This window comes from Herpailurus yagouaroundi, unplaced genomic scaffold (assembly GCF_014898765.1).
Source record: "Herpailurus yagouaroundi ecotype Mexico unplaced genomic scaffold, PumYag 187, whole genome shotgun sequence".
Classification (NCBI taxonomy): Eukaryota; Metazoa; Chordata; class Mammalia; order Carnivora; family Felidae; genus Herpailurus; species Herpailurus yagouaroundi.
Window position 1 is genome coordinate 23,275,291 of NW_024412418.1, and position 27,562 is coordinate 23,302,852.

General features: G+C 34.4%; 1 protein-coding gene across 9 annotated transcripts in view; it reads right to left on the bottom strand.

Annotated features, from left to right (window-relative positions):
* Positions 1–27,562, bottom strand: part of METTL15 (methyltransferase 15, mitochondrial 12S rRNA N4-cytidine) — a 259,172-nt gene that overhangs the window by 143,887 nt on the left and 87,723 nt on the right. For all 9 annotated transcript variants that reach the window (XR_005796943.1, XM_040495564.1, XM_040495566.1 and 6 more), the window contains one exon: positions 24,123–24,259. Coding sequence is in view for 8 of the 9 variants with exons in the window: in XM_040495564.1 (XP_040351498.1) it covers positions 24,123–24,259 (137 nt within the window). In the remaining variant the exon portion in view is untranslated. The remainder of the gene's footprint in view (positions 1–24,122; positions 24,260–27,562) is intronic.

Genomic DNA, 27,562 nt, shown 5'->3' on the forward strand with positions numbered 1-27,562 from the left:
AGCATTAACTCCCATGGGTAGAGTACTCTGTCTAATTTGTTCACTGATTTAACCCAAGCACTGAGAAAAATACCTGGTACACTGTCAGTATTAAAAATATATATGTTGAATAAATCAACAAATGACTGTGTTTCTAGAATAAAACAATTATTTCAAGAAAACGTTTCCAGAGTATTTTACTATTCTGAGAAATCTGATTAGCTCTTTAAAAATGCATCTTGGGCACCTGGGTGTCTCAGTCGGTTAAGCATCCAACTTCTTGATTTTGACTCAGGTCATAATCTCACAGTTTGTGAATTTGAGCCCTGCATCAGTCTGCACGCTGACAGTGCAGAGTCTACTTGGAATTCTCTCTCTCTCTCTCTCTCTCTCTCTCTCTCTCTCTCTCTCAAAAAATAAATAAAACACTAAAAAATGTTTTTAATAAAAAAATAAAAATACATCTTTCATTTTCTGATGATCATCTTGCTAAATAATTCCATTTAGCTTTTATTTTCTTCAAATTTGAAACCTATCAGCAAATTAAAAAAAAATTTCCATTATCTGATTTCTTACCTAGGTGTCTTTTAATACATATCTCTATTGTTCCAAGCCTGTTTGGAATCTTCAAAAAATAGGAAGGAAACTAGGAAGCTGGGGAAGCTAGAATGATGTAAAATGGAGGCAACCAAAGAGCAGAGTCGTGAAATGATCTAATTTGCTTTTAACAGTTAGAATGACTTGTGCTGGTGGTAAGAATACACTACAAAAATATTATAATGGCAGAAAGAAGCAGGGAGACCAGTTAAGAAAGCAAAAATCCAGGTAGGAGATGAGAGTGGCTTGAACCATGGTACACAGTATCACTAAGGTGGTTTATAAGAGTCAAATTTTGTGTGTATTTTGAAGATACACCTAACAGGATTTCCAGACAGAATTGTACTGGCATATGAAAAGATGATATTCTCTTCTTAATTAAAAAATTTATTTTATTTTTTTTGCATGAGCAAATAGAAAAATAGAATTGCCCTTAATAGATGGTCAGAATCAGGGCAAAACATGTTTTAAAGGGGAAGATCAAAAGCTTTGTCTCGATGTGTTAGATTTGAAATTTCTATTAGCCAAGTGAAAGTGTGAACTAAGCAACTGGATGGATAAGTCTAGAGATAAAAATATGAGAGTCATCAATGGGTAGTTTTTAAAACTCTGAGACTAGATAAGATTACAGAGGGAGTGATTATAAATGGAAAAGAGGCCTGTAGAATGAGCCCCAGAGAAGCACAAATGTAAGGGGAAGAAGAGAAGAATGTGGGGAGAAGTTCACAAGAGGTAAACAGCCCAGGGAGGAGGAAAACCAGAACACCCAAATAAAATAGTTTGAAGAAGAGAGACATGGCCAACTACATCACATGATGCTGCTGGTTCAAATAGGATGAGGAATGAAAATGGAGCACTGAATTTGGTAGGGTGATATAACTGGTACCTTTGACGGGGCACAGTTCTAGTAGAGCTGGGAGGTGCGGCAGCTGAAAAGTCATACTTGAGTGAATCCAAGAAAGAATAGAAAGAGGAATTCAAAACAATGAATGCAGAGAGATGATGGAATAACTAAAAACGGACAGTGAATATGACACTCATGTATTTGTACTTGGATGTTAGCTGGGGGACTGACTACAAATTAACAATAGCATAAGAAGCAACAGCTATGGTAACAATGATTAACATTTATTTAAATAATTGAGCACTATTTTCTTTAATCCTATAAACTACACTCATCAGGAGGAAGACAAGGTGACTAACACATAAAGGAACTTGCTCAAAGTCGGACAGTTAATGAGAGGAAAAAACTGAAGTTAGTCTTGTATTCCAAAGAAACTTTTATCCTTTAGGTTAAAAAAAAAAAATCAGCCACAGATTACATAGGAGTATCTGGATGTCACATGAAAACAAAAATGAAATAGAACAACAACAACAACAACAACAATAAAACACAGCAACAAAACAAGAGTTTTACGGCTCAGATGGATAAAGAAATTTATAGCAGATGTAATCGTTTATGTGAGCAAATTATTTTTAAAATACTTTTTCTTATTCTCTATACTATAATTATTTTGCTTGATTTTAAAGAATTCTACCAGTATTACTATTCAAAGTTTTAGTCTTCATTCAATTATTACTATCTATATTATTTAACCAGTAAGGAAAATACTTTGTGTCCTAATCTAAAATAGTCAAATTCAGAAGGAGAGAATAAAATGGTGGCTGTCAGGTACTGGGGGGGGGAGAGAGAAATGGGGAGACATTAGTCAAAGGGTACAATGTTTCAGTTATAAAGATCAATAAGTCCTACTCATCTACTGGAAAGTATAGAGCCAAAGTTAACAATACGGTACATATATTTTAAAATTTGCTAAGAGGGTAATCCTTATTCTAAGTCTTATCACACACACACAAAATGATAATAAAGAGGGTAGGAGTAAACTTCTGGAACTAATGGATATATTTATGGCATAGATTGTGGTGATGGTTTCATGAATGTATACTTACCTATAAATTCATCAAGTTATATACATTCAATATATATAGCTTTTTGTGTGTCGAGCATACCTCAATAAAGTGGTTTATAAAAAAAAATACTTTGCATCCTAAAATTCAGATACAAAGGCATATTCATGATTTATAAATGTGTTCTACTTTTGGTATTCACATTCATTGCATTTGATAGCATAAATCTTAGACATTAAAAATGAAGTCATATTGATGATACCAGATGTGATTCCTTGATATGAGAAATTTAGATTTTTATTACGGGTATAATAAGAAATAAAGAGGAATTTTGGTTTCCACTTCAATTCCTTGCATACAGGTAGATAATTTTTTGAAAGTCCAAGCTTGGACAAGCTCTTATTCTATTTTTCCCCATGATGTGTATGCTGCTACCTTAATAAGGGGAAAAAAAATAGGTCAAGCCCTGTTAGATATTCAGAGTGTAGGTGGAAATCCTTTGACGAGCTTTCTGGGGATGCCTCTGACATAGGAATTGCTGTTGAGATTCCAGGGGAAAAAGGTAAAATTCTGTCAGTAGCAGTATCTCTTACAAATAAACCCTTTCACACCCACTAAAAAGAAGGTTAGAAAGGTGCCCAAAATCTAGCAATTAACCAATATCATTGCAAAGTTTTAGTGCAGAAAATCCTACGCTGAGCCTACATATTGCACACAATATGTTCCTTTTAATATACCTGCTTATATGAAAACAATCCTTTAAGATACAAATAAGGATGTTAATATAAAAATTATTTTCTAGATTATTCTATGTATCCTGATATCTTTAATTATTACATGACTATTTAATATCATGTAGTACTGACTTTTTTTCTTTTAAAAGAAATTATCAATTTTATCTATAGGAGCTTGACATCCTAAATCTGAATTTTTAAGTTTCAGTGAAAGAGAAACAGACTAGCATTACTAGAGAATGGAATTAAAATTTCTTATAACATATGGTATCTAAACACCTTTATGTAATGGGAATACATATATTTCCATATAGGTTCCCTGGATGTGCAGGACTTCAAGTGGAAACAGAAGTGGTAACTACTTTCTCCATATTAAACTGGTAATAAGGGCTTTTAGCTCATTCTAAAGTTTACTGTATCCAATCAGAGTTTATCTCCTAGTATTTCTTCATAAATACTTAATGAGTAGTTGAATCTGCACTTAGTCTTTAGTTCTCACTAGAACCTAGATCTGGACTAACATGATTTCAAACAGTTGTTTGGATATTTAGAAGGGTTATATTTACATTGTGAAATGGAAAGCAAGATAAACTCTGCAAATTATATCTAATTTGACTCCTTTACACATGTGATCCAGATAATAGAAAATCATCACCATTCATTCATCCATCTATCCATATGACATTAATCAAGTATCTACTACAGAATTTGGAAGATGCAAAGTCAGGAAAGATTACAACCATACTGTAAGAAGCCTGTAATATATGGAAGTAAACCAACAGAATAGTGTGTTAAGAACTTAGACAAGGGTTGTACAGGGTGTGATGGGGAACAAAAGAGAGACATTAAAACAGACTGGGAGAATCACTGATGACTTCTCAGAGGCCATAATGCTTAGTCTTGAAAGATAAGTGGGATAAATAATGCTCCAGGTAAATGAACAGCATGTAGATATAAAGTATGACATAACATGATAAGTTTATGTAAAAGCAGTTTAGTATTTCATAGAGGGTATGGGGAAACTGGTATGGAGTCATAGGAGGAGATTCTAGAGAAAAGACAGAGGCCAAATCCTCAATGGCCTCCTGTGGTAAGCTGAAAAGTTTAACTTTATTTGGAAAGCTATGGCTCATCATTGAAAAACCATAAGACTTTTACCATGGAATAAAGATTGCTGTATATAAGTATTACTTGAATAGCTCATTTAACTTTATCAGTGTTATCGTTATTACAGACATTTTACTCGTCTTATGAAATGTCCGTAATATGTGTTATGTAGTGAGTATTCCCGCTTTTCATAAATATTTGTGGAAATGGTATTTTATTTAAATAACATAGAATCAGTTCTTCCATGATATAAAAGCTTATTCCTGTAACATCTAATGCTTCTGGGTCCTGACACTCATTACTATCTATTGTAAACACCTGTTTAATATCTGTCATTTTTTAATAACGTAAGAAGGGATTATACTGCTCTTTTTATCCAGCTATACTCCCAGAATGTGGTTAATATCTGCCCCAAAATAGGGTTTCCTGAAGTGCATAAATGAATAAAAGATAATACTAACAGAGAAAATAAGAACAGATTTTCCAAAAATAATTTAATTTTGGATTTAGAATACATCTGGTATTTTCCCTTCCGAGAGATTTACCTAACTGATCTCATTATTGGTTTACCTGTATAGGCATTAGACAATGAACTCTCTCTTGTGGTACAGAGACCTTATCTTGGGGCTTCTGAGCACTCCCCATGCCAAGCCTATTTCCCTATACATAGGAGGTACTAAAATGCATGTTGAATTGTGTACTAAATTTAGATTGTATTCTCTCAGGAAACAAGAATAAAATACTAAAGTAGATAATCCAATCCAGCAGCTGTTTGTCTCAGTTTTACTTTAAATATCAGGCAAAAGTGGGGGTGTAGAGAACAGGAAGATTATACATGTAATTATAGCTAACCTATTTTGATTTAATTAGTTTATGATGTTAGAGAAAATACAATTATTGTTTTCATTCTTTTAATATCTCAGAAGCCCAAACATAAAGGGTTTTACTAAAACTTTCTCATATGTAATAATATATGTCCCTAAATATGTATTGTTTACCCAAGATAAAATAAAATGAAGTCTTTCTAGGTACAGTCATTCTTGTGCTAAACAAGCTGCTATTCTCATCCTGGTACCATATGGATATGTTCAAATGACGTAGGCAATAAAAATGGATTATCTTAAGTTTGTGAAAAGATAATTCATCTTCTCATAGTTATCATAATATGAAACATGATTTGCATTTCAAATATAATGTTGACTTCTATGAATCAGTTTTATAAACCTTTAAGTCAAATATTCTAAGTGAAGAAATTAATCTATAACACCACTTGGAAATGGGTGTAGAGGTGTTAATAATATAGATGTAGAGTTAAATTTTTAATGTCAGAAAACAAAAACAAAATATTTTATTTTATTTTTAATTTTTTAAAATTGTTTTTAACATTTATTTATTTTTGAGAGAGAGAGAGAGAGCTGAGAAGGGGCAGAGAAAGAGGGAGGCAAAGAATCCGAAGCAGGCTCCAGGCCCCGAGCTGTCAGTACAGAGCCCAATGTGGGGCTCGAACCCACGAACTGTGAGATCATGGCCTGAGCTGAAGTCCGGTGCTTAACTGACTGAGCCACCCAGGTGCCCCATCAAAGATTTTATTTTAAATAAACACTTGCAGACTCTGTCTCTCCATGCTGGTAATAAGCTAAATAATAGACAATTAGAACTTAAATACAAAGGCAATGAAGATGACTCAGGAATCAACCTTTCAGAATTTTCAGATTTCAGAACAAGAAGTAACTGAAAAGTAAATGCCAGAAAACCTTCAATCTTCTTTAATGGGGAAAAAGTTTTGGGGAAGGTAGCTGCATATAAATATAGGAGAGAACCAGAGAAGAAGAGACACATAGAAAAGGTCTTTTGATTGGTTGATGGCATTCGTAGAATATTAGTTATTTTATCCTGAAGCCAAGAATTGATAGAGAAATCACAATCAATAAAAAAGTAAATCAGGGGGAGGGGGGTAAAAAGGAAGACAATGATACAGCTCAGTGGAGAAGTGTTTGGAATTGTGACAGACATCGTCTTCAGTATTTTTTGCTGATAACAGGAAAAAGAACCTGTAATAAAAGACAGAAGGCAGAATATGGCAAGGTGAGGAAAGCTGGATACAGTGTCCCACACCTGAAATCTTAGACTAGCTCGTATCCATGCATGTTAAGGAACCAAGAAGGTAAAGACAGGAAACAAAAGCCAACCATCATCTTGGTATATGCCAAAGAAACTTTCCATACTTTTAGAATAATGGCAATAATTATTAGTATAATTATGTATTATCTTATATAACAGTTATTATAACAAAGGAATGATAGCTAATATTTAGTAAGTAAATTGAAGCTACACAATTTAATTGTATAATTTTATTTAACTTAATAAACATACCGTGGGGCATATATTAATAGTACCTCATTTTAGAGATGAGAATAAAAACTCAGAAAGTTTAAGTCACTTATCTAAAATTCCACAGCTAGTTTGGCACAAAAACAGACACATAGACCAATGGAATAGAATAGAAACCCCAGAACTAGACCCACAAACGTATGGCCAACTCATCTTTGACAAAGCAGGAAAGAACATCCAATGGAAACAAGACAGTCTCTTTAACAAATGGTGCTGGGAGAACTGGACAGCAACATGCAGAAGGTTGAAACTAGACCACTTTCTCACACCATTCACAAAAATAAACTCAAATTGGATAAAGGACCTGAATGTGAGACAGGAAACCATCAAAACCTTAGAGGAGAAAGCAGGAAAAGACCTCTCTGACCTCAGCCGTAGCAATCTCTTACTCGACACATCCCCAAAGGCAAGGGAATTAAAAGCAAAAGTGAATTACTGGGACCTTATGAAGATAAAAAGCTTCTGCACAGCAAAGGAAACAACCAACAAAACGAAAAGGCAACCAACGGAATGGGAAAAGATATTTGCAAATGACATATCGGACAAAGGGCTAGTATCCAAAATCTATAAAGAGCTCACCAAACTCCACACCCGAAAAGCAAATAACCCAGGGAAGAAATGGGCAGAAAACATGAATAGCCACTTCTCTAAAGAAGACATCCGGATGGCCAACAGGCACATGAAAAGATGTTCAGCGTCGCTCCTTATCAGGGAAATACAAATCAAAACCACACTCAGGTATCACCTCACGCCAGTCAGAGTGGCCAAAATGAACAAATCAGGAGACTATAGATGCTGGAGAGGATGTGGAGAAACGGGAACCCTCTTGCACTGTTGGTGGGAATGCAAATTGGTGCAGCCGCTCTGGAAAGCAGTGTGGAGGTTCCTCAGAAAACTAAAAATAGACCTACCCTATGACCCAGCAATAGCACTGCTAGGAATTTATCCAAGGGACACAGGAGTACTGATGCATAGGGGCACTTGTACCCCAATGTTCATAGCAGCACTCTCAACAATAGCCAAATTATGGAAAGAGCCTAAATGTCCATCAACTGATGAATGGATAAAGAAATTGTGGTTTATATACACTATGGAATACTACGTGGCAATGAGAAAAAATGAAATATGGCCTTTTGTAGCAACGTGGATGGAACTGGAGAGTGTGATGCTAAGTGAAATAAGCCATACAGAGAAAGACAGATACCATATGGTTTCACTCTTATGTGGATCCTGAGAAACTTAACAGGAACCCATGGGGGAGGGGAAGGAAAAAAAAAAAAAAGAGGTTAGAGTGGGAGAGAGCCAAAGCATAAGAGACTGTTGAGAACTGAGAACAAACTAAGGGTTGATGGGGGGTGGGAGGGAGGAGAGGGTGGGTGATGGGTATTGAGGAGGGCACCTTTTGGGATGAGCACTGGGTGTTGTATGGAAACCAATTTGACAATAAATTTCATATATAAATAAAATAAAATAAAATAAAATAAAATAAAATAAAATAAAATAAAATAAAATAAAATAAAATAAAATAAAATAAAATAAAATAAAATTCCACAGCTAGAAAGCTGAAATAAGACTCCAAATCAGGACTGATTTAGAGTCCTTCTCCATCAGTGGGGATGGAAATTTGTCATAAGTTATATCCACATGAGTCCATAGAAGGAGAACCCAGAGATAAAGAAGGGTCAGAAACCCTGTGAATCTGCATAATTTAAGGTAAGAGAAAAATGGCACATCCAGGCAGGGTAAATAGAAAAAGTTTAATAAAGAGACTATTTACAAAAGTAGGACTAGGTTAAGGAGAGTCAAAATGGGCTGTGAGAAGCACCCCAAAGCTACGAGGTGAAAAGGTAAGGACAAGAAGTGGTGAGTGGAATCCTGAAGAGCCAGAGATACATCTGGTAGGAGGCTATGAACAATGACCTCCCTGAAGAGGAATGTGGCCACTGTGTCTCAGACTTTGGCCTCACTCTTCTCTGCCCTGTCACTTCCTTCCAGTGCCTCCCATTTGCTGAACTCAACCAGAGGCCAGAGGCAAAGAAGCCTGTTGATAAATCCATAAAGGTTATCTTCTGGGATTCAAATGTGGACAAGGGTGGAGGGAGAGCCTAGGGATAAATGGAGATTATTCAGTACACCTCATAGGAATTCAGAAGAGTAAGGGTTGACTTAAAAAAACTGAGAAAAGCAATTCATTTGGTCAACTTGGAATCAGGTACCTTTCTGAGCCTGTTTATCATTCCTTCTTCCAGGTGCTACCATAGTTCTAAGTCAAAAGAAAAGTTAACTTTTGTCATATATTAAAAATGTTTTGATTATAGACATCATGTTTTATCTCTTACTTTGAAACACTATTCCACTCCCAACCATGTGTCCTTTCTTCATAGTCAGTGTCTAATATTTTATATTCTATCTCAATCATGGCAGGACAGTTAAGCAAATACAAGTTAAGGGATGGCAGTTTTCAGGGGGTTCTAATTCTCTAGACAAATTGGGCTTTCCAGACAGCACTATCCTAGAAGGTATAATTGCCCTCTATACCATTGGTTTCTTTCTGTTTCAACCATAAACAAACACTTGTTAACTTCCATATGTATTTCAAGCACTGAGCCAGGTTCTAGGAATATGGATGTGCATTAGACAGAGTTTCTATCTTCAGTGAACATTTAGTATACAATGTGAACAAATAGGTGAAATGTAGCCATATGGAACTACTGTTTTCAAAAGAATTTGATCAAGATACATAGTCAGAAATATGGTTTAGGGATATCTGGGTGGCTCAGTCCCTTAAGCGTGTCCCTTATGCATCAGACTTTGGCTCAGGTCAAGATCTCATAGTTCCTTAGTTTAAGCCCTACCTCAGGCTCTGTGCTGATGGCTCAGAGCCTGGAGTCAGCTTTGGATTTTGTGTCTCCCTCTGTCTCTGCCCCTCCCCTGCTTGCACTCTGTCTCCCTGTCTCTCTCTCTCTCAAAAATAAACATTTATATATATTATGGTTTATATAATATATATAAAGTTTAACTGCAATCCCATATACAAAAATACAATATATTTAAATTGTTAAATATATATAACCTATAGTTAAACTGGTGATGGGGATTAAGAAGTGCATTTGTCATGATAAGCACCAAGTGATGTACGGAATTGTTGAATCACTATATTATACACTTGAAACTAATATAAATGGTACGTTAAATAACTGGAATTAAATAAAAACTTAAAAATAAAAACAATACAATATATATGTATATATACACACATACATATTGTTTCATTGAAAACAATACTTAAATTAACTTCATGTGATATACTATATTTCCTATTCTTTTTCATTCAATTCCATAAAATGCTGATCAAGACCCCCCCAAAAGGGGTACCTGGATGGCTCAGTTGGTTAAGCGTCCAACTCTTGATTTTGGCTCAAGTCACAATCTCACAGTTCATGAGTTCAACCCTGTGTTGGATATCTCTAACATCTCAGAGCCTGGAACCTGCTTTGGATTCTGTGTCTCCCTCCTCCTCTGTCCTTCCCCCTCTCATGCTCTATCTCTCTCAAAAATAAACTTTAAAAAAAATTAAATAAAATAAATAAAATTTAGTATCACAATACTAACTTAAATTTCACCTATGAACATGCAACATAATTTTACCTTGGAATGAACTACTTTAATCCCTTCAAATCCCATTAAAATGGGAAGCCACAGACCACCAAAGAAAAGTAGGATTTCTAGTAGGATGATCAGAAAAAGGAAACCTACAGGGCCCAATCACTACCAGCTTTCACAAAGAGTGTCAATTCCTAGCCTTTTAACTTGTTTTCACTAAATCTTTTCCATTTCACCCTCTTCCTACCCATATTCTTCAGGTAGAATAATTTGTTAGACATGCAAATATGATCATGTCAGTTTTCTGTTTCAGCACTTGGTACCTTTACATTGCTCATAAAATAAAATCTAAAATCCTTCACAAGGCACTGTATGATCTGGCCCTAGTTTACCTCTCTATCCACTTCTCCTCTCTGTCTCTCATCCATTCAAACTGTTCATTTTATAGTCCCTTCATTGGCATTCTCTTTCCTGCTAAAGATCTTTGAATAGTCTGTTCTCACAACTACAAGTGCTGTCTCAACTCCATCATCCCTCCCTCTTCACCTAGCTAACGGTCACTAGTCCTTCAGGTCCTGTCTTGAATTCACATAGTAGGTAGCTTTCTAGGTATTCTAGACTAGAACATATTGCTCCTAGAACATACTATATTCATTCTTAGCCATAATCACAACTGCAATGCAATAATTAATTGTGAAATTATCTTCTCCTATCTATTTTCCATTTACTTCATGAGCTATGTGAAGGCATGGACCCTGTACCCATCCCCTGGGAGCCACTACAACAGTCACGACTGCCTAAAACTACTTAGGCATGTTTCCTCAAGCCTTGGAACTAAATGTTTAGTATATTAGAAAATCACATACGTTCATCTCCCCAAACACCTTCATCCTGTAAGATGGATATCTCTCGGGTAAAGGTTATATTTAGTAGTGTTGGGTGGGACAAAACCTAAGATGTCTTTTTAGTAATGTTTATATTACCAAAAATAGTGAAAAGGTGACAGACCATCAACAATAGTTCAAAATGGCTTTGTTAATTTTTCCAAGTTGCTTTTTTATGCTTGCTTATATTTATAAAAATTCTTTCACTTTGATGGTGCATAGTAGAACTGACCTCCCATGGTTAGTAAGATTAATAGGAGCTGTGTCTCCTATCTTATCCTGGTAGTCTAAATTTTAGGTAGATAGGGCTGTTTGAGGTAGTGTATCCCTTTGTGCAGTTTTTACACTGGCCGCGGGGACAAAAAGCCTGGGTATGAGTATGGGCTCTGCTAGAGAAAATGACTAAATTGCTTTGCATACAATATTGTAGAGTGGTACAGAGAACATAAGTAGCAAGCCTGAACCCATGAGGTCTAGATTTGCCTTTGCCCTGGCTTCCTGTATGAATTTAAAATAAAATTTAACCAAGTTTAACCAAAAATAAGAAAATAGTCGCTTAAAATAAGAAATAGTGGCTTAAAAGGAATGCAAGTTAAATGGTAAACTTCAAAGTGCCAGGGAACAGACTATAGACTTAGAAGAGATCATTTAATTTAGAATAGATCATGTCAGGGGGACCTGGGTGGCTCAGTCAGTTAAGCGTCCAATTCTTGATTTTGGTTCAGGTCATGATCTCACAGTTTGTGAGTTCGAGGTGCAAGTAGGGCTCCTCACTGACAGTGTGGAGCCTACTTGCGATTCTCTCTCCGTCTCTCTTTCTCCCCCACTCATGCACCCTCTCTCACTCTCTCTCAAAATAAATAAATAAACTTAAAAAAAAAAAAGAATAGATCATGTCATATGAGTAATATACTTATAACTCTCCCCTTTAATGACCATGGAACAAACTTTAATCTAAAAAACTGGAGGCCAGCTATTGATACCTATTTAATCTTCTCTGAAAGCAAACAAAACAATGGATGTTCGAATAGTATCAGTAACTAAAAACTTTCCTCAAAAATGTGGCAGAATACTGGAAAAACATCTCTTCTTACCAAAGGTAAGATGAGAGCCTGATTGAAGGCAGTAGAGACACTTAATTAAAAGGTTAAGAATGTTCCATTCTTACTCATTACCTCAGAAACACAAAAAAGCACCTGAAAGGATTATTTAAACTGTCTAGACAGGAATACTCTGGGGCTACTGGGGCCATTTTACCTCACTACTTCTTATGCAGGAACCAATACTTTTATGACTACATGCATTTAGGGCTTACAATTCATACAATGTGTTAACACCAAGGGCAGAAATGGATAGGTATTGTCAAAAGGTACCTTGGATATGAAGAATCTCTGTCGAATGGAAGACTGGAAAAGCCATAGAAGTAATAGGTTACGGGATCAGTAGCATTTATAACCCGTGTTCTCCAGTAAGAATAAGAAAACAGAATCCTCCTCCTATTGGCAGATCCTAGACAATGATTCTAAAATGTTAAACTTTTTGCAGTAAGAGACTATGTGCCTCAAGTAATTTTTTAGCTTAAAATCTAAAGTGAAGATTCCAGCCACATAACACCAAATAATGAGCAGGTCAACAAAGAACCTATGCAAATAGTAAAAACTGTACATATAAATACATGACCAAGAAGGGGGCCTATGAAAAGATCCTGGAAGAGAAAATAAGGAAAACTTTGCATTCAAGAGACAGAGCAAAAACATACTTTTAAAAAAGATTTGTTAGAAAAAACAGAAATACATATACTTTGGATTCCATAAATTTCAAAAGTCTGCTGACTATTAAAACAAAAATGAGACAACAGAACAGGAAGAAATAAAAAGGAAATGGCAGAAAAGAACAGATCAACAGTTACAAGGAAAGATAACTTCCAATACCTGAATCAAAACATGAACAAGAGTCAATAAAAATCACAATCGACACTGTAGAAAACCAAATCTGTAACATGCAGAATAACCTTGAGGCGATGTCCCAGTATAGTGAGGCAAAGTAAAAGTAGAAAACACTGAAGGGAATTAAAGATCATGGAGACAGATAATACAACTCCAGCCAACAAATAAAAAGTGCTCAAAGGTTAGAAAATGGAAAGAAAAGCAGAGGCTAACTAACACAAAAAACTCCTTTGTAGAGAAAAGACCTGATCCACAGGCAAAATTGTTCACAGAGTATATGGAAAATTAATGAAAAGAGACCAGTTAGTAATATTTCTTAGTGAAATTTGTGAATATCAAAATGGTCAAGAAATATATCTAGTAAGCATCTAGGCTGGTGTGGGGAGAGGGGAGTGAGAAACAGATTACCTCAGAATGGAAAAAGGAAACTAGGTTGATCTCAGACTTCTCTACAACACTCCATGTCAGAAGAAAACAGAGTAAAATCCATAAAATGCCCCAAATGCTACGCCAAATCAAGTTACTGATGTAAGAAAGCAGGAGTACCACAGTCTCTGTAGACAAAGGCAGAGATGATTCCCTTTTGCATATTTCTAGAAATAATCTTTAAAGATGTGATCAACCAACTAAGATATGAGCCTACATGAAGAACTCAAAATAGGACCTGTAGTATAAAAAGGCTAGTGGAGTGCACTGACATGAATTAAATGGATTTAAGTAAAAATAATTATTTTAGGGGCACCTGGTTGGCTCACTCGGTTAAGCATCTGACCACGGTTCAGGTCATGATCTCATGGTTCATGAGTTCAAGCCCTGCATCGGGCTCTGTGCTGACAGCTCAGAGCCGGGAGCCTGTTTCAGATTCTGTGTCTTCCTCTCTCTCTAATCCTTCCCCACTCATGTTCTGTATCTCTTTCTCTCTCTCTCTCTCTCTCAAAAATAAACATTAAAAAATTATTTTTAATTATTTTAGATATGACTGCCAAATAGTGTAAATGTTAATAAATTATCATAATAGTAGATACAAATGAATAAATCCAAGATAATACTTTAAAAGACAAGCAGGGGGTTGGGAAAAACAAGTAAAATAAAAATGGGAATATCATTTTCTTCTGTATACTTAACAAAAAAAATGTTTAAATTCGTTAAATTTAAAAAAAACACATCAGCCAGTAGTAAATTAAAAAACAAAAAGTATGTCATCAAAACTGGTAGAGAAAAGGCAAACTGGATATATATATGGACAAAATAGATTTTAAAAGCCAAAAAAATTTCAATGAAACATAAAAATAGAAAAGTATAAAACAAGATCACATAGAAGAGTGCAAGCATGTCCTGAATTAATTATCCGTTTACAGAACACATACTCAGATTTGTTTACACAAAGTACATCTGGTATTTGTTGTTAATAGGAAGACATCTAAAATAATATAGCATAGAAAGATTTAAAATAGCAGCAATATGGACATGGATGAGACTATAGTGAAGTTAGAATTCTTATAAATTAAGTAATAATTACATGAAGGAAACACTCTACAATCAATAAAATTATTATTTAGATAATTCAATGAAATATGAATGTGCTAATATATAAGTATTAGTATGATACATATACATGATCTATATAATATATAATATATAATGTATAATAATCTGATAATATATAAGTATGATCAAATTTTATAAAATATATATGTATGCATATTGAATGCATAAACATGTTAATACTGGTGATGGGATTTTGAGTTATTTTAATTTTCTTTTCAGACTGTTCTGTATTTTATCATTTTAATCAAGAAAAAGTATTAATGAGAAACACAAAATCTGTAATAAATGGAAAAGCATATGACACTTCTGGATTAGGATATAGAATAAATATGCCAATTCTTTCCAAATTAATTGTTTAATACAATTGATCAAAAAAAATTTTTTTTTAATTTTTTTTTTCAACGTTTATTTATTTTTGGGACAGAGAGACAGAGCATGAACGGGGGAGGGGCAGAGAGAGAGGGAGACACAGAATCGGAAACAGGCTCCAGGCTCTGAGCCATCAGCCCAGAGCCCGACGCGGGGCTCGAACTCACGGACGGCGAGATCGTGACCTGGCTGAAGTCGGACGCTTAACCGACTGCGCCACCCAGGCGCCCCTCAAAAACTTTTTTAAACTTGGCCAAGATATTCTTACAATTTAGATAGAAGTATAAAAAGCAAAAGTACCCAAGAAAGTACAAAAAAGAAATAGTACATATAATGAAATATTGATAATTAAAAAGATGGAATGAAATACATAAAATCATTACTATTGATAAAGGTGGTGGAATAATTAGTGAGTTTAATTTTTTTCCTTTACATTTTTCTGTATATTATATATTTGTTCCAATGAGCTACCTACTTTTATAAACTGTTGAACTATAATGTTAAACTTACAGTCAAGTGACGGGGCACCTGGGTGGCTCAGTTGGCTGTGTCCCATTCTTGATTTCAGCCTAGGTCATGATCTCATGGTTCATGGGTTCGGGCCCCACCTCGGGCTCTGTGCTGACAGTGTGGAGCCTGCTTGGGATTCTCTCTCTCCCTCTCTCTCTTTGCCCCTCCCCTGCTTGCTCGCTCGCTCTCTCTCTCTCTCTCTCTCTCTCTCTAAATATATAAATAAACATTTTTTTAAAAAAATTAGTCAAATGATAGAATCAATTATGATATTTATGATTTTCTTTATATATGTCTATATTCTCTCTACTCAATAGACAGCACATTTTATTCCTGAATTTAGAAAAAAATCATTAAAAAAATTGTCTTCCAACGTCCATCTTCCACTGTGGCAAAAGTAAGCAAACACCCCACTGCTCCAATTTAAATGTGTTTTCTCTCTTACAGTCTTCAGAGGCAATATGAAAAAGCTTCAGTTTTCAAACAAGAGGTGATCTGACATGTCATCTTTTCTGAAACACCTAAAATTGGTTAGCCTAAAATTCAACCTTCCCATGAATTTCTTAGTTTTCAATGAAAATGTTACTTTCTATTTTTGACTTCATTTTGACAGAGTAAAGAACATGAGATTTTTCACAAGCATAAGTTTCTCTTTGACAATGGCAAAATAAATAAATGAAAGAAAGAAATTACTATATTTCCTCAAAGGATACTCACACTGAAACGAAAAACCGTTTCCTTTATTGTGTACCTTACTACAAGTCGTAATTATACATGTATCTTTAAGAAGATGTATTTTTAAGAAGTTTAATCTGCCCATCCTTCCAACCATTCATCCATCCATCCATCCATCCATCCATCCATCCATTATCCCGAAAAATAATCCTAAGGCCGAATCTGTGTTTTTTTTTTATCTCATGTATGTTCCTACACTACAACTACATACGTAGGTATTCATAAATAATATATAGCATTGCTTGGCATTTTCTACTTTCCATATCATGCAGACATGTGATCATACAATCTCTGGGTTTGTCCTTTTTAACCAATTTTCCCTTTTTCCACACATCCACCCACAACTAATTCCTTCTCCCTCAAGTGCTCCATGATTATATATGCACAAAATGCATATATAAAGTCTACGATAACACTGAAGATATGCTTCCTTAGATACCGATTCTTTTACTTAGATGAAATAAATTCTTAGCATGTTGTGTACTTTTTTAATATTAAAAGATGCTCACGAGAAATGGATGAATATCCTTTTCCCATATCTTCACTTTCAAAATTATTCTGTTTTTCCAGTCTGATATATGTAGGATATTAGCCCTTATTATTTTCACTTCATTTCCCTCATCACCGTTATTGATATTGAGCATCTTTTCATACCTTAATCTACCATAAATGACCCTTCCATATCTTTTGTTCATTTGACAAATTGGATTTTGTTGTCTTATCAATTTTGAAAAAAACTCTTCCTACATAATAAATATTGATCGGGTTCAGGACATGCTACCTCAAAATACATTACCTTGGCACACTGATTATTTCAAATTGAAGGAATTTGAGAAATGGCACATGAAAGTACTTGCTGACCTTCTTCGGCAGTAGGTCTTCAGACCCTTATGTGAGAGATGCCCTCCCTCTATGCAGAGGAAAAAAGCCTTCTTATCTCTGAAGATGAGGGACAAGAGGAATCTGAATGCATGGGGCTTGCTAAGTTTCTCCCAGTTGACTACACTTAGTTCATACCCTTGTCCTATCATATTTTTCCATAACTTTCCACTCTTCATCAAACCCAGTATAGAAATAATCAAGTATAACCATGTCTTAGGTACTATACTTCCTTATGAAAGCTCCTATGTCACAGAAAACTTAAATAAAAAATGTGTACGCTTTTTCTCTTGTTAATTTGCTCAGGCTGAGAATTTAGGAGGATAGAGGAAAAAGATATTTTCCTTCCCTAGAATATCAATTCTGTTCCTATTCTCTATATTACTAATATTTCTTTTTCCAGATTGGAAAATATACCATATTATTTTTGTCATATACTTTTAAAATTTTTATGAGATACTTCTAGCATTTAATTTTATAGATTTATGATTTCTAGTCTTAAAAATTTTTCTTACCTTGGATTGTCTATATTCTCTCTTCAATTTTCTTACAGAATTTTTATTTTCAGTTTTTCATACCTTTTTACTTTATCTGGAAGTTATTTTTGAATCTGATTTAAAATAGGGATTCATTTTATGTTCTTCATAGTGATCACTGTAACAACCCTATTTATTTAACAATGCACTATTTTCTCAAAGAAGTGAAATACCTTTGTCTTTTATTAATTTTTTTATAGTATAGTATATATCTATTACATACTGGAATCTATATCTAGATTCTTTCTTCCACTAATCTACTTACCTATTCTTGTGCCAATATGATACTGATTTCATTATATATATATTCATATATATATTCATATATATATTCATATATTATATTCATATATAAAGTATGATCTGACATCTGGTAAGGCAAGTTTCCCCTTACTTTTTTATTTCCCCCCCAAAGATCTTGTCACTCCCCCATCCCCTCAAAAAAAGATCTTGTCACTCCCCTGCCATACATACTTAACATCATATTATATAAACTAATAAACAAATGTACCTCAGTTAAAGTGAAATCAACTAAGATAATTCCTGGGAGTACATTAAATTTGGGGAGAATTGACTTTTTAAATAATACTAATTTACTTGTACTACACCAAAACAAATGTGTTCTCTTCGTTCATTTCCATATGTCCTTTAATAAAATTTTATTTTTTTAAAATTTAGAACTGCGCCTTTCTTATTAAATTTATTACTAAATATTCTATATAGTGTTAGGTACTTTTTTGAGAATGGAATTTTTTTCCTAATTCCCTTTCCAAGTATTTACTACTGAGTATATTTTAAAGTTTTTATCTAACCATCTTATTGTATCATCTTACTAATTTTACAAGTCTTTCAGTTAAATGATTACAAGAAGAATATTTTAACCTTTCTTTTAGTTTCTTACTTACATAAGCCAGAACTTCCAAAAATACTGATTAGAATATTTATAGAAGCTAATCCATATTTAAATCTAGATTTTGATTTAAATTGTTATAGTATTTTACCTTTTGGGAAAATAATTTCTGTTTGTCCTTGCATAATAGGATATTTTACATTTAAGTAGTTTATTTATATTTCTGTTTAGCATAGAGATTTTAATAAGAATAGTTGATTATAGTCATGCTTATCAACTTATCACTGGCTGTTTGATGTGGAACCATCTCTATATTCTTTAGGTATTACTCTTAATTAGGCTATACGTATTCTTTTTTTTTTTTTTTTTTGAGTTTATTTCTTTTTAAGAGAGAGAGGGGTGGGGTTGGGGGGAAGCACAGAGAGAGAGAGATAATCCCAAGCAGGCTCCATTTTATCAGTACAGAGCCTGATGCTGAGCTCAAACCCACAAACCATAAGATCATGACCTGAACCGAAATCAAGAGTGGGACGTTTAACCAAATGAGCCACCCAGGTGGCCCGTATTATTCTTTTAATTAAATAATATATGAGTTAGATATGCTAGTATTTCCTTTTGAATTTTGCATCTATATTCTTCAGTGAGGTTAGACTTTTTCTATTTTTTTTCTTTTATACTATTTCTATCAGGATTAAATATTAAAACTAGGTTAGATTCAATATAAAATGAACTGAAAGGGCTTTACATATTTACCATGATCAAGAATAGTGTAAAAGACAATGCTCTTTCCTATTTTTTTAAGAACTAGGTAACAACTGCAAATCTAGTCATGGTACATTGTTCTACATACTTTAGCTACCTTTCTTATCTCTGTTATGATAATGTAATGACCTACTCAACTTTCATAATATTCAGTCAATTTTAATAATTTATATTTGATAAAACATTATTCATTTCATCCAGGTTTCACATGTTACCACAGAATTATGGTTGCATTATCTTATGATTAATTTATCTTGTGTCTATGGTTGGTGTCCTCTACAGTCTTAATCATATATTTTTGCTCATTTTTTTCTTTAATAATCAGGCTATTGGGGTGCCTGGGTGGCTCAGTCAGTTGAGCGTCAGACTTCGGCTCAGGTCATGATCTCGCGGTTTGTGAGTTCAAGCCCCGCATCAGGCTCTGTGCTGACGGCTCAGAGCCTGGAGCCCGCTTCGGATTCTGTGTCTCCCTCTCTCTCTGTACCTACCCCAATTGTGCTCTGTCTCTCTCTGTCTATCAAAAATAAATAAAATGTAAAAAAAATTTTTTTTTTTAAATAATAAAAAAAATTAATCAAGCTATCAAGGACTTTTGTTACTTTCAAATAAACACTTAGGATTTCTTTATTCTTTTTTCTTTTTAGTTTCTTTTATTCTGATTTCAATCTGTATTAATCCCTTCTTCCTATCTTATTTTGATTTACTCTATTGTTCCTTAACTAATTTATTATGCTTGACAAAGAATTATCTTATGGATGAGGTAAAAAAGTATCAATTAGATTTGAGTCAAGGTAGTATAAAACAAAATAAAATGAGATTATTAGGCTTGAAATGGAAGAACAAAGCCAAAGGTATCATAATCCCAGATTTCAAGGTATACTACAAAGCTATAGTAATGAAATGGTATGGTACTGGCACAAAAATAGACACATACAGCTCTTTGGACAAGAATAGAGACCCCATAAATAAACCCATGATAATATGGTCAACTGATATATAACAAAGGAGGCAAGAATATACCATGAATTAAAGGCAGTATTTTAAATAAATGGTATTGGGAAAACTTGACAGCTGTGTGCCAGAGAATGAAACTGGATCACTATAAACAAAAATAAATTCAAAACAGATTAAAGACCTAAATGTGAAGGGTGCCTGGGTGGCTCAGTTGGTTAAGCCTCTGACTTTGGCTCAGGTCTGATCTCACCATTTGTGAGTTCGAGCCCTGTGTTGGGCTGTGTGCTGACAGCTCAGAGCCTGGAGCCCACTTCGGATTCTGTGTCTCACTCTCTCTCTGACCCTCCCCCCCTTGCACTCTGTGTCTCGTTCTCTCAAAAATAAATAAACATTAAAAAAAAAATTAAAAACAAAGACCTAAATGTGAGGCCTGAGGGGTGCCTGGGGGGCTCAGTCGGTTAAGCGTCCAACTTCAGCTCAGGTCATGATCTTGCTGTCCTTCAGTTTGGGCCTTGCTTTGGGCTCTGTGCTGACAGCTCAAAGCCTGGAGCTTGCTTCATATTCTATGTCTCCCTCTCTCTGCCCTTCCCCACTGATGCTCTGTCTCTCTCTGTCTCTCAAAAATGAGTAAATGTTAAAAAAAAAAAAAAAATTAAATGTGAGACCTGAAACCATAAAACTCCTAAAAGAAAACAAAGGCAGGAATCTCTTAGACATTCACCCTAGCAACATATTTATGCATATGTCTCCTTGGGCAAGGGAAACAAAAGCAAAAATAAGCTATTGGGATTACATCAAAGGGAGAGACAGAGAGAGAGACAGACAGAGGGAGACAGAGAGAGAGGGGGACACAGAGAGAGAGACAGAGAGAGAGAGGAATTAAAAGCTTTTCCCAGCAAAGGAAACCATCAACAAAACAAAAAAGCAGCCTCCTAAATGAGAAGATATTTGCAAATGATACATGCAATAAAGAATTTATTATATATATATAATATATATAAATATATATAAAGAATTTATATAACTCAAATAAAAAAAAACAAAAGCAAACAAACAATCTGATTTAAAAATGGGCAGAGGACTTGAATAGATGTTTTTCCACAGAAGACATACAGAGGGCTAGCAGATGCATGAACAAATGTTCAACATCACTAATCAAGGAAATGAAAATCAAAACCATAATGAGATATCACCTCACACCAGTTAGAATAGCTAGTATCAAAACGATAAGAAATAACAAGTGTTAAGGAGGATGTAGAGAAAATGGAACGTTCCTGTGTGAAAAGTAAACTGGTGTAACTACTGTGGAAGATAGTATAGAGGTTCCTCAAAAAACTAAAAATAGAAATACCATACAACCTAGTAATTCCACTGCTGAGTATTTACTCAAAGAAAACAAAAACACTAAACTAAAAAGATAATAGTATCTCTATTTTTATTGCATTATTATTTACAATAGCCAAGATACAGAAGCAACCCAAGTGTCTACTGACAGATGAAGAGATAAACGTATATATACATTGGAATACTACTTGGCCATAAAAAGAATGAAATCTTGCTATTTGTGACAACATGGATGGAACTAGAGGGTATTAATACTAAGTGAAATAAGTGAGACAGAGAAAGAAAAATATCCTATTATTTCATTTATGTGTGGAATCTAAACATAAAATGAACAAACAAAAAACAAATAGATTTTTAAATACAGAGAAACTAGTGGTTGCCAGAGAAGAGGTGGATGGGAGGATGGGTGAAATAGCTGAAGGGGACTAAGAGGCACAAACTTTTAGTTATAAAATAAATAAGTGACAGAGATGAAAAGTACAGCCTAGGGAATAGAGTCAATAACATTGTAATAATGTTGTATTGTGACAGATGATAACTATACTTACTATAGTAAGCATGGAGTAATGTGTAGAAATGTTAAATCACTATGATGCATACCTGAAACTAATATAACATTTATGTCACCTATTCCTCAAAATAATAATAATAATAATAATAATAATAATGACGATGATAATAATAATATTAGGTGATGGGGCAGAATGCATGTCTCAGCTTTGTTTCTATTTAGTCATATATGCCTTTTAGCAAATCATTTAATCTGTCTAGCTAATGGTTTCTACTACTGAAAACTGAAAAGAAAACACAGTCTCAAGATAAAAAACTACACCTGACAAAATTGATAAAATGTTAAGTTCTATCCGAGGATAGGAGGCTATTTGAAGGAATAAGAGACTTTGAAAAATCTGAACTGGAACTCATTGCCTTTAGAAACAACAATATCTAAGAAAAATCCAGTTTTTCTATGATAGTGAAATAGGAGACCTACATGCATTCTATGAATGTTCAGGTCATAAACAAGTGAACTCCTAAGATGTTTTACAAACATGGATGCCCTAATTAATACAAGCTCTTCTTAAAGAAGATGCATCTACGGGACACTGCAGAATGACAGAGGTAGGTTTAAAAAAAAAAAGTATCATATCATTAAACCATATCCTCATATTTTTCTTAGAAGAAAATAACCTGGGGTCAAACTGATTTCAGGCACTCCAATAAACCCTCTGATACTGCTAACAAAAACTTAGGTGTATTTATTCACATTTTTATTGGGAGAATTAATCACATTGATAGATTTGTAAAGAGTTTGGGACCTGAAAACGTGAAATAGACAATTCTTTTTTTAAATTTTTTTTAACATTTATTCATATTTTGATAGAAAGAGACAGAGTGTGAGTGGGGGAAGGGAAGAGAGAGAGACACAGAATCTGAAGCAGGCTCCAGGCTCTGGACTGACAGCACAGAGCCCAATGCGGGGCTCGAACTCACGGACTGTGAGATCATGACCTTGAGCTGAAGTCGGACACTTAACTGACTGAGCCACCCAGGCGCCTCAAAATAGACTATTCTACATTAGTAATTCAGCTTCCTATCCTTAGTCTGTGATTAAACTTTTCCATGGTCATACTTTTGCTACTTTACCAAATGGACCTTTTCATTATTGGACAGTTAGAACTATCAAAAGACCCTGGCTTACATCAAGTCAAAATTTACCTCTAAAATTCTCATCTATTTTCTTGATTTCAGTCTCTGAAGCATAAGAGAAAAGAACAATTCCTTATTCCTGAAAATAGCCCTTTACATATTTGTAGATAGTCATCTTAACTCCAAGACATTTTCCTTTTTCAGGCTGATAACTTTTAAACAACATAGCATAACTCATCCAAAATTTTCTCTAAAGGAAGATGCTTTCACTTAGGAAGTGAACAGGAAGGAAGTTCTTCCTAAGGAAGAACTTAGGAAGACAATATTTTATATTCATTTCCAAGGTGAAAGGTCACCTAATTTGTGACAGAGGGATAGACTGCTCTAAATTTACTTGTGAATTTCAAAAAGAATTCAGAGACAACAACTGCATTACGTTAATATATGTGACTTAATGAATTCTGCAGAAGTCTCACATACTTACTAACTACAGTAAATTCTTGGAAACTGTAACTCATAAATTCTTTAAAAATTATTTTTTAAACGAAGGCTTATTTGTCAAAACATTATTCACGGATGGATTTCAACCCATCTTCAGATTTTAGCCATAAATCATTTTTGTATTCATTTTTATGAATTCAGAAAGGATAAAGGCAGTAATATCATTTTAAGTGGTACTCAAACATTATTTACATTAATTCTTTTGAGGAAAAAAGGGAGAAAATATGTAGCATAGTGAAGCGTAACATCACACAAGGGAGAACAAATGCCAAAATGGTAAACCAAGCTCTATAAAACTCAGCATGAAAATTCAATAATTATACAAGAGTATTACTTACGGATAGAATTCTGAAAGCTGTTCAGCTATTGCATAAGCTGTCGGGTCTCTGTCTAAGGCATACAGAGTAATATCTGACTCCTTCTGTAGAATGGCTCTTGTGTGTCCTCCTGAACCAAATGTCATATCTAGAAAAATCTAGCCAACATGAAAAAAGAAAATTACCACTTAGCATGAAGAAAATATTCTTGCTAGCTACCTTAATTTCTAGAAGCACATACTGAATTTCAGAGCTGATAGTAATTGGAAAACAATTAAAATCATTTTGCTGAGAGTTGAATTTGTTATACATGAGATCTGGATCAATTATGATTGATCAGTCCAAAAGAACGGGACAGATATCAGTAAAATGATAATCTCTGGTACAGGGTGGCCAATTCAAGACAAATTTACATTTTCCTCCAAAGGTCAAACTGGCCACAGTGTTGTACTGCTAGCTTTTTAATGCTTTCCAGCACCTGGCTGATAATGGTATTTCCAACAATTTCTCATCAAAAGGAGACAGCTTACAATTAGTATGGCTCATTTTATCTCAGTTTCTCTAAATACTTTATATTACACATAAAGATATTCAAGAATACAAAGAAAGAATGAGAGAGCGAGAGTGAGAGAAACATCGAGAGCGAGCAAGGGAGAGATGGAGGGAAAGAGAATGAATATATCCAACAATAAATAGTCACAGGACAAATCTTCAAAAATCTAAACTGGAAAAGGCTCAAAGCTAAAGTCAAAACAACTACAGTAAACTCTAGCTTTGCCATGAAGTAGCTATACATCTTTCGGAAAGACACTTAAAATCCCAGTGTCTTTAGGTTTCTCCAGGCTCTGAAAAGAAAAAGAAAGTCTAGAAGAAGATACCATCAATACCTACCTAACTGGTAAGATGACATATAATTACCTAAACGAAGACACTTTTGAGAGTAAAATATTTGCCAGTAATAGTTTTGCCAGGACAACAGATTAAAATATGCAGGGGTGCCTATCTTCAATGCTTAGATCATTCTAAAAAAAAAAACAGTAAAGTAAATTGGATTTGAACCTACTTTTTGACTATTTTATTGGGCCATACTATAAAGAAAATAGGTCTCAGTTGGGCAAGAAGCCAGACCCAGACCATTAAAAACATATTTGTGAAGAAGTTAATTGATGGCAGCCGATGTGGAAGTCAAGACACTCAGTGTTGTGCTCTTAGTTTAATGTACCCTTTCAATAAGCTTCATGGTATTACGAAAATAAAAATAATCATTCCAATAATATCGAATACTGTGAAAAAATAATATATAGCCAAACTATTAAAATATCCAAACATATAACTTTAAAGTTATATGAATACACTGCACAAGGGAAATCCCTGCAATGAATGTGAACATTTCCCTGCCCTGAACGCTACAACTTACTTCCAGCAGAGTGGGCAGAAACAAGACACAAGTATGCTTTGAATTTTTGCTACCAGCAATCATGCTGAGTCCCATCCTCTGATCAAGTCCTCAGAAAAGCTATCCTGCTATTTGAAGAATAATATGGAGAAAATAGTCCAATAAAAATTGAAAAGAAGAGAGATATAAGTTATGAGGGATGTAAATGTGGTGAAAATACACAAGCACTGCTTTTTAACAAAAGTATGTTAATACAACTTAACCTTGCATTTCTGTCACTGTCAACACGAAAGACATGGCTACACACTCTTTTCACCATTATAAACAGTAATGTGAAAACAATACTTGAAGTCCTATTATTTGTATAGTTGTTAGGAGTACGTACTTATAATCTCAAGAATGAATAATTTCTTTTCCCAGTCTGTATACTTATCTTATGCATCTATGAATAGGTAAAAATCTGGCATCTTACCGTATTTCAGTTTTAAAATTGTTAGGGATTTAGGGGCCCCTGGGTGGCTCAATCAGTTAAGGGTCCAACTCTTGATCTCACAGTTTGTGAGTTTGAATCCCACATTAGGCTTTGTGCTGATAGCATGAAGCCTTCTTAGGATTCTGTCTCTCCTTCTCTCTGTGCCCCCCTGTTTGTGCTCTATTTTCTCTCAAAATAAATAAGCTTTAAAAAGAAATTAAAAACGAAATTTCTAGGCGTTTGGCATAAACAAAAAAACTTATCCAAGGCAAAGTATAAATTACCTTCTTGTTATGCTCAATATCAAGTCTTAATATCAAGTCTATAATCCTGCACTTAAAATATGATTACCTTATCCCAAGCCACGAAAAGTCCTCATCAGTAATTAAAAAGAAAAATTCCTTATCATTAAAAATGTTCTTGAAAATGTGAGATGATGATAATAATTTACATGACTTTTTTAATATACAATGATTACACCATTGGAGATATACTGACAATCAAGGAAGTTTCCATAGAGGGAAAAAATTATTACCAGTCAAGTGTAACACAAAACAAAGTGGGAGACATGGGATTTATAAAACTATAAGTGAACCCCACCATATGTCCTGGGTTAATACATGACTGAAGCCATAGACTTTCATTTTTAAAATTCAAATATACATTGCTCATCAAATATAAATCATGACATCCAGGCCTTGTGAGTCAACCAGCACTACAATTGAAAAGGGAGCCAATCAGTCTCTCCCTTTTCCTGGGTCATTAACTTGATATAGGACCACATTTTTTAATTTGTACGAGCTGACGATAAACTTAGGAGATTGGACAAGAACAATGCACAAGAACAAATATATCTGCATGTTAAAAAACAATCTTTCTATGAGTCTGATCTGTGTGTGTGTGTGTGTGTGTGTGTGTGTGTGTGTTCATATGTTTAGGTCATGTTCCAAACATACATGGAACTCTTTCTTTGAGATTACCTGATATAATTTATCTAAAACACAAAACCCATATTTGATACTAAGAGTTTATTCTGCTAATGTCAGTTTTCACCTGTATAACCCTGGTCAAATTTTAACTCTCTGAGCCCCAGCTGTTTCATCTAAGAAAGGGGGATAGAATGTCTCCCTGTTTACCTTACAGAGATTTATAAAAATTATGTTATTTCTTCCTTATGACCACAAAGTAGATGTTATTAGATTTGTACATACACAGAAACTAAGATTACATTAAGCTAGTCAGTGGCAAATGCGGGAACTGAATACAGGTACACCTGACTCTACAATTTGTGTTTTTTCTCGCACTATTTGCCCACTACTTCATGTTTACAAGTACTAACGTTTTCCTTCTTGGTCTAACAAAAGCTCTGTTAGTGAGTATGGACAAGTCGCATTATTCCCATTTTTGCAAATAGAAAAAAAACTCAAGGTGCAGAGAGATGATGTGACTTGATTTCTTAGATCATATTACTAGCAAGTGAGGGAAAGAGAACTCTAAGCCATGTGTCACCAACTCTAAATTCTGTGCTTTTCTGAAAGAAAGAAAGAAAGAAAGAAAGAAAGAAAGAAAGAAAGAAAGAAAGAAAGAAAGAAA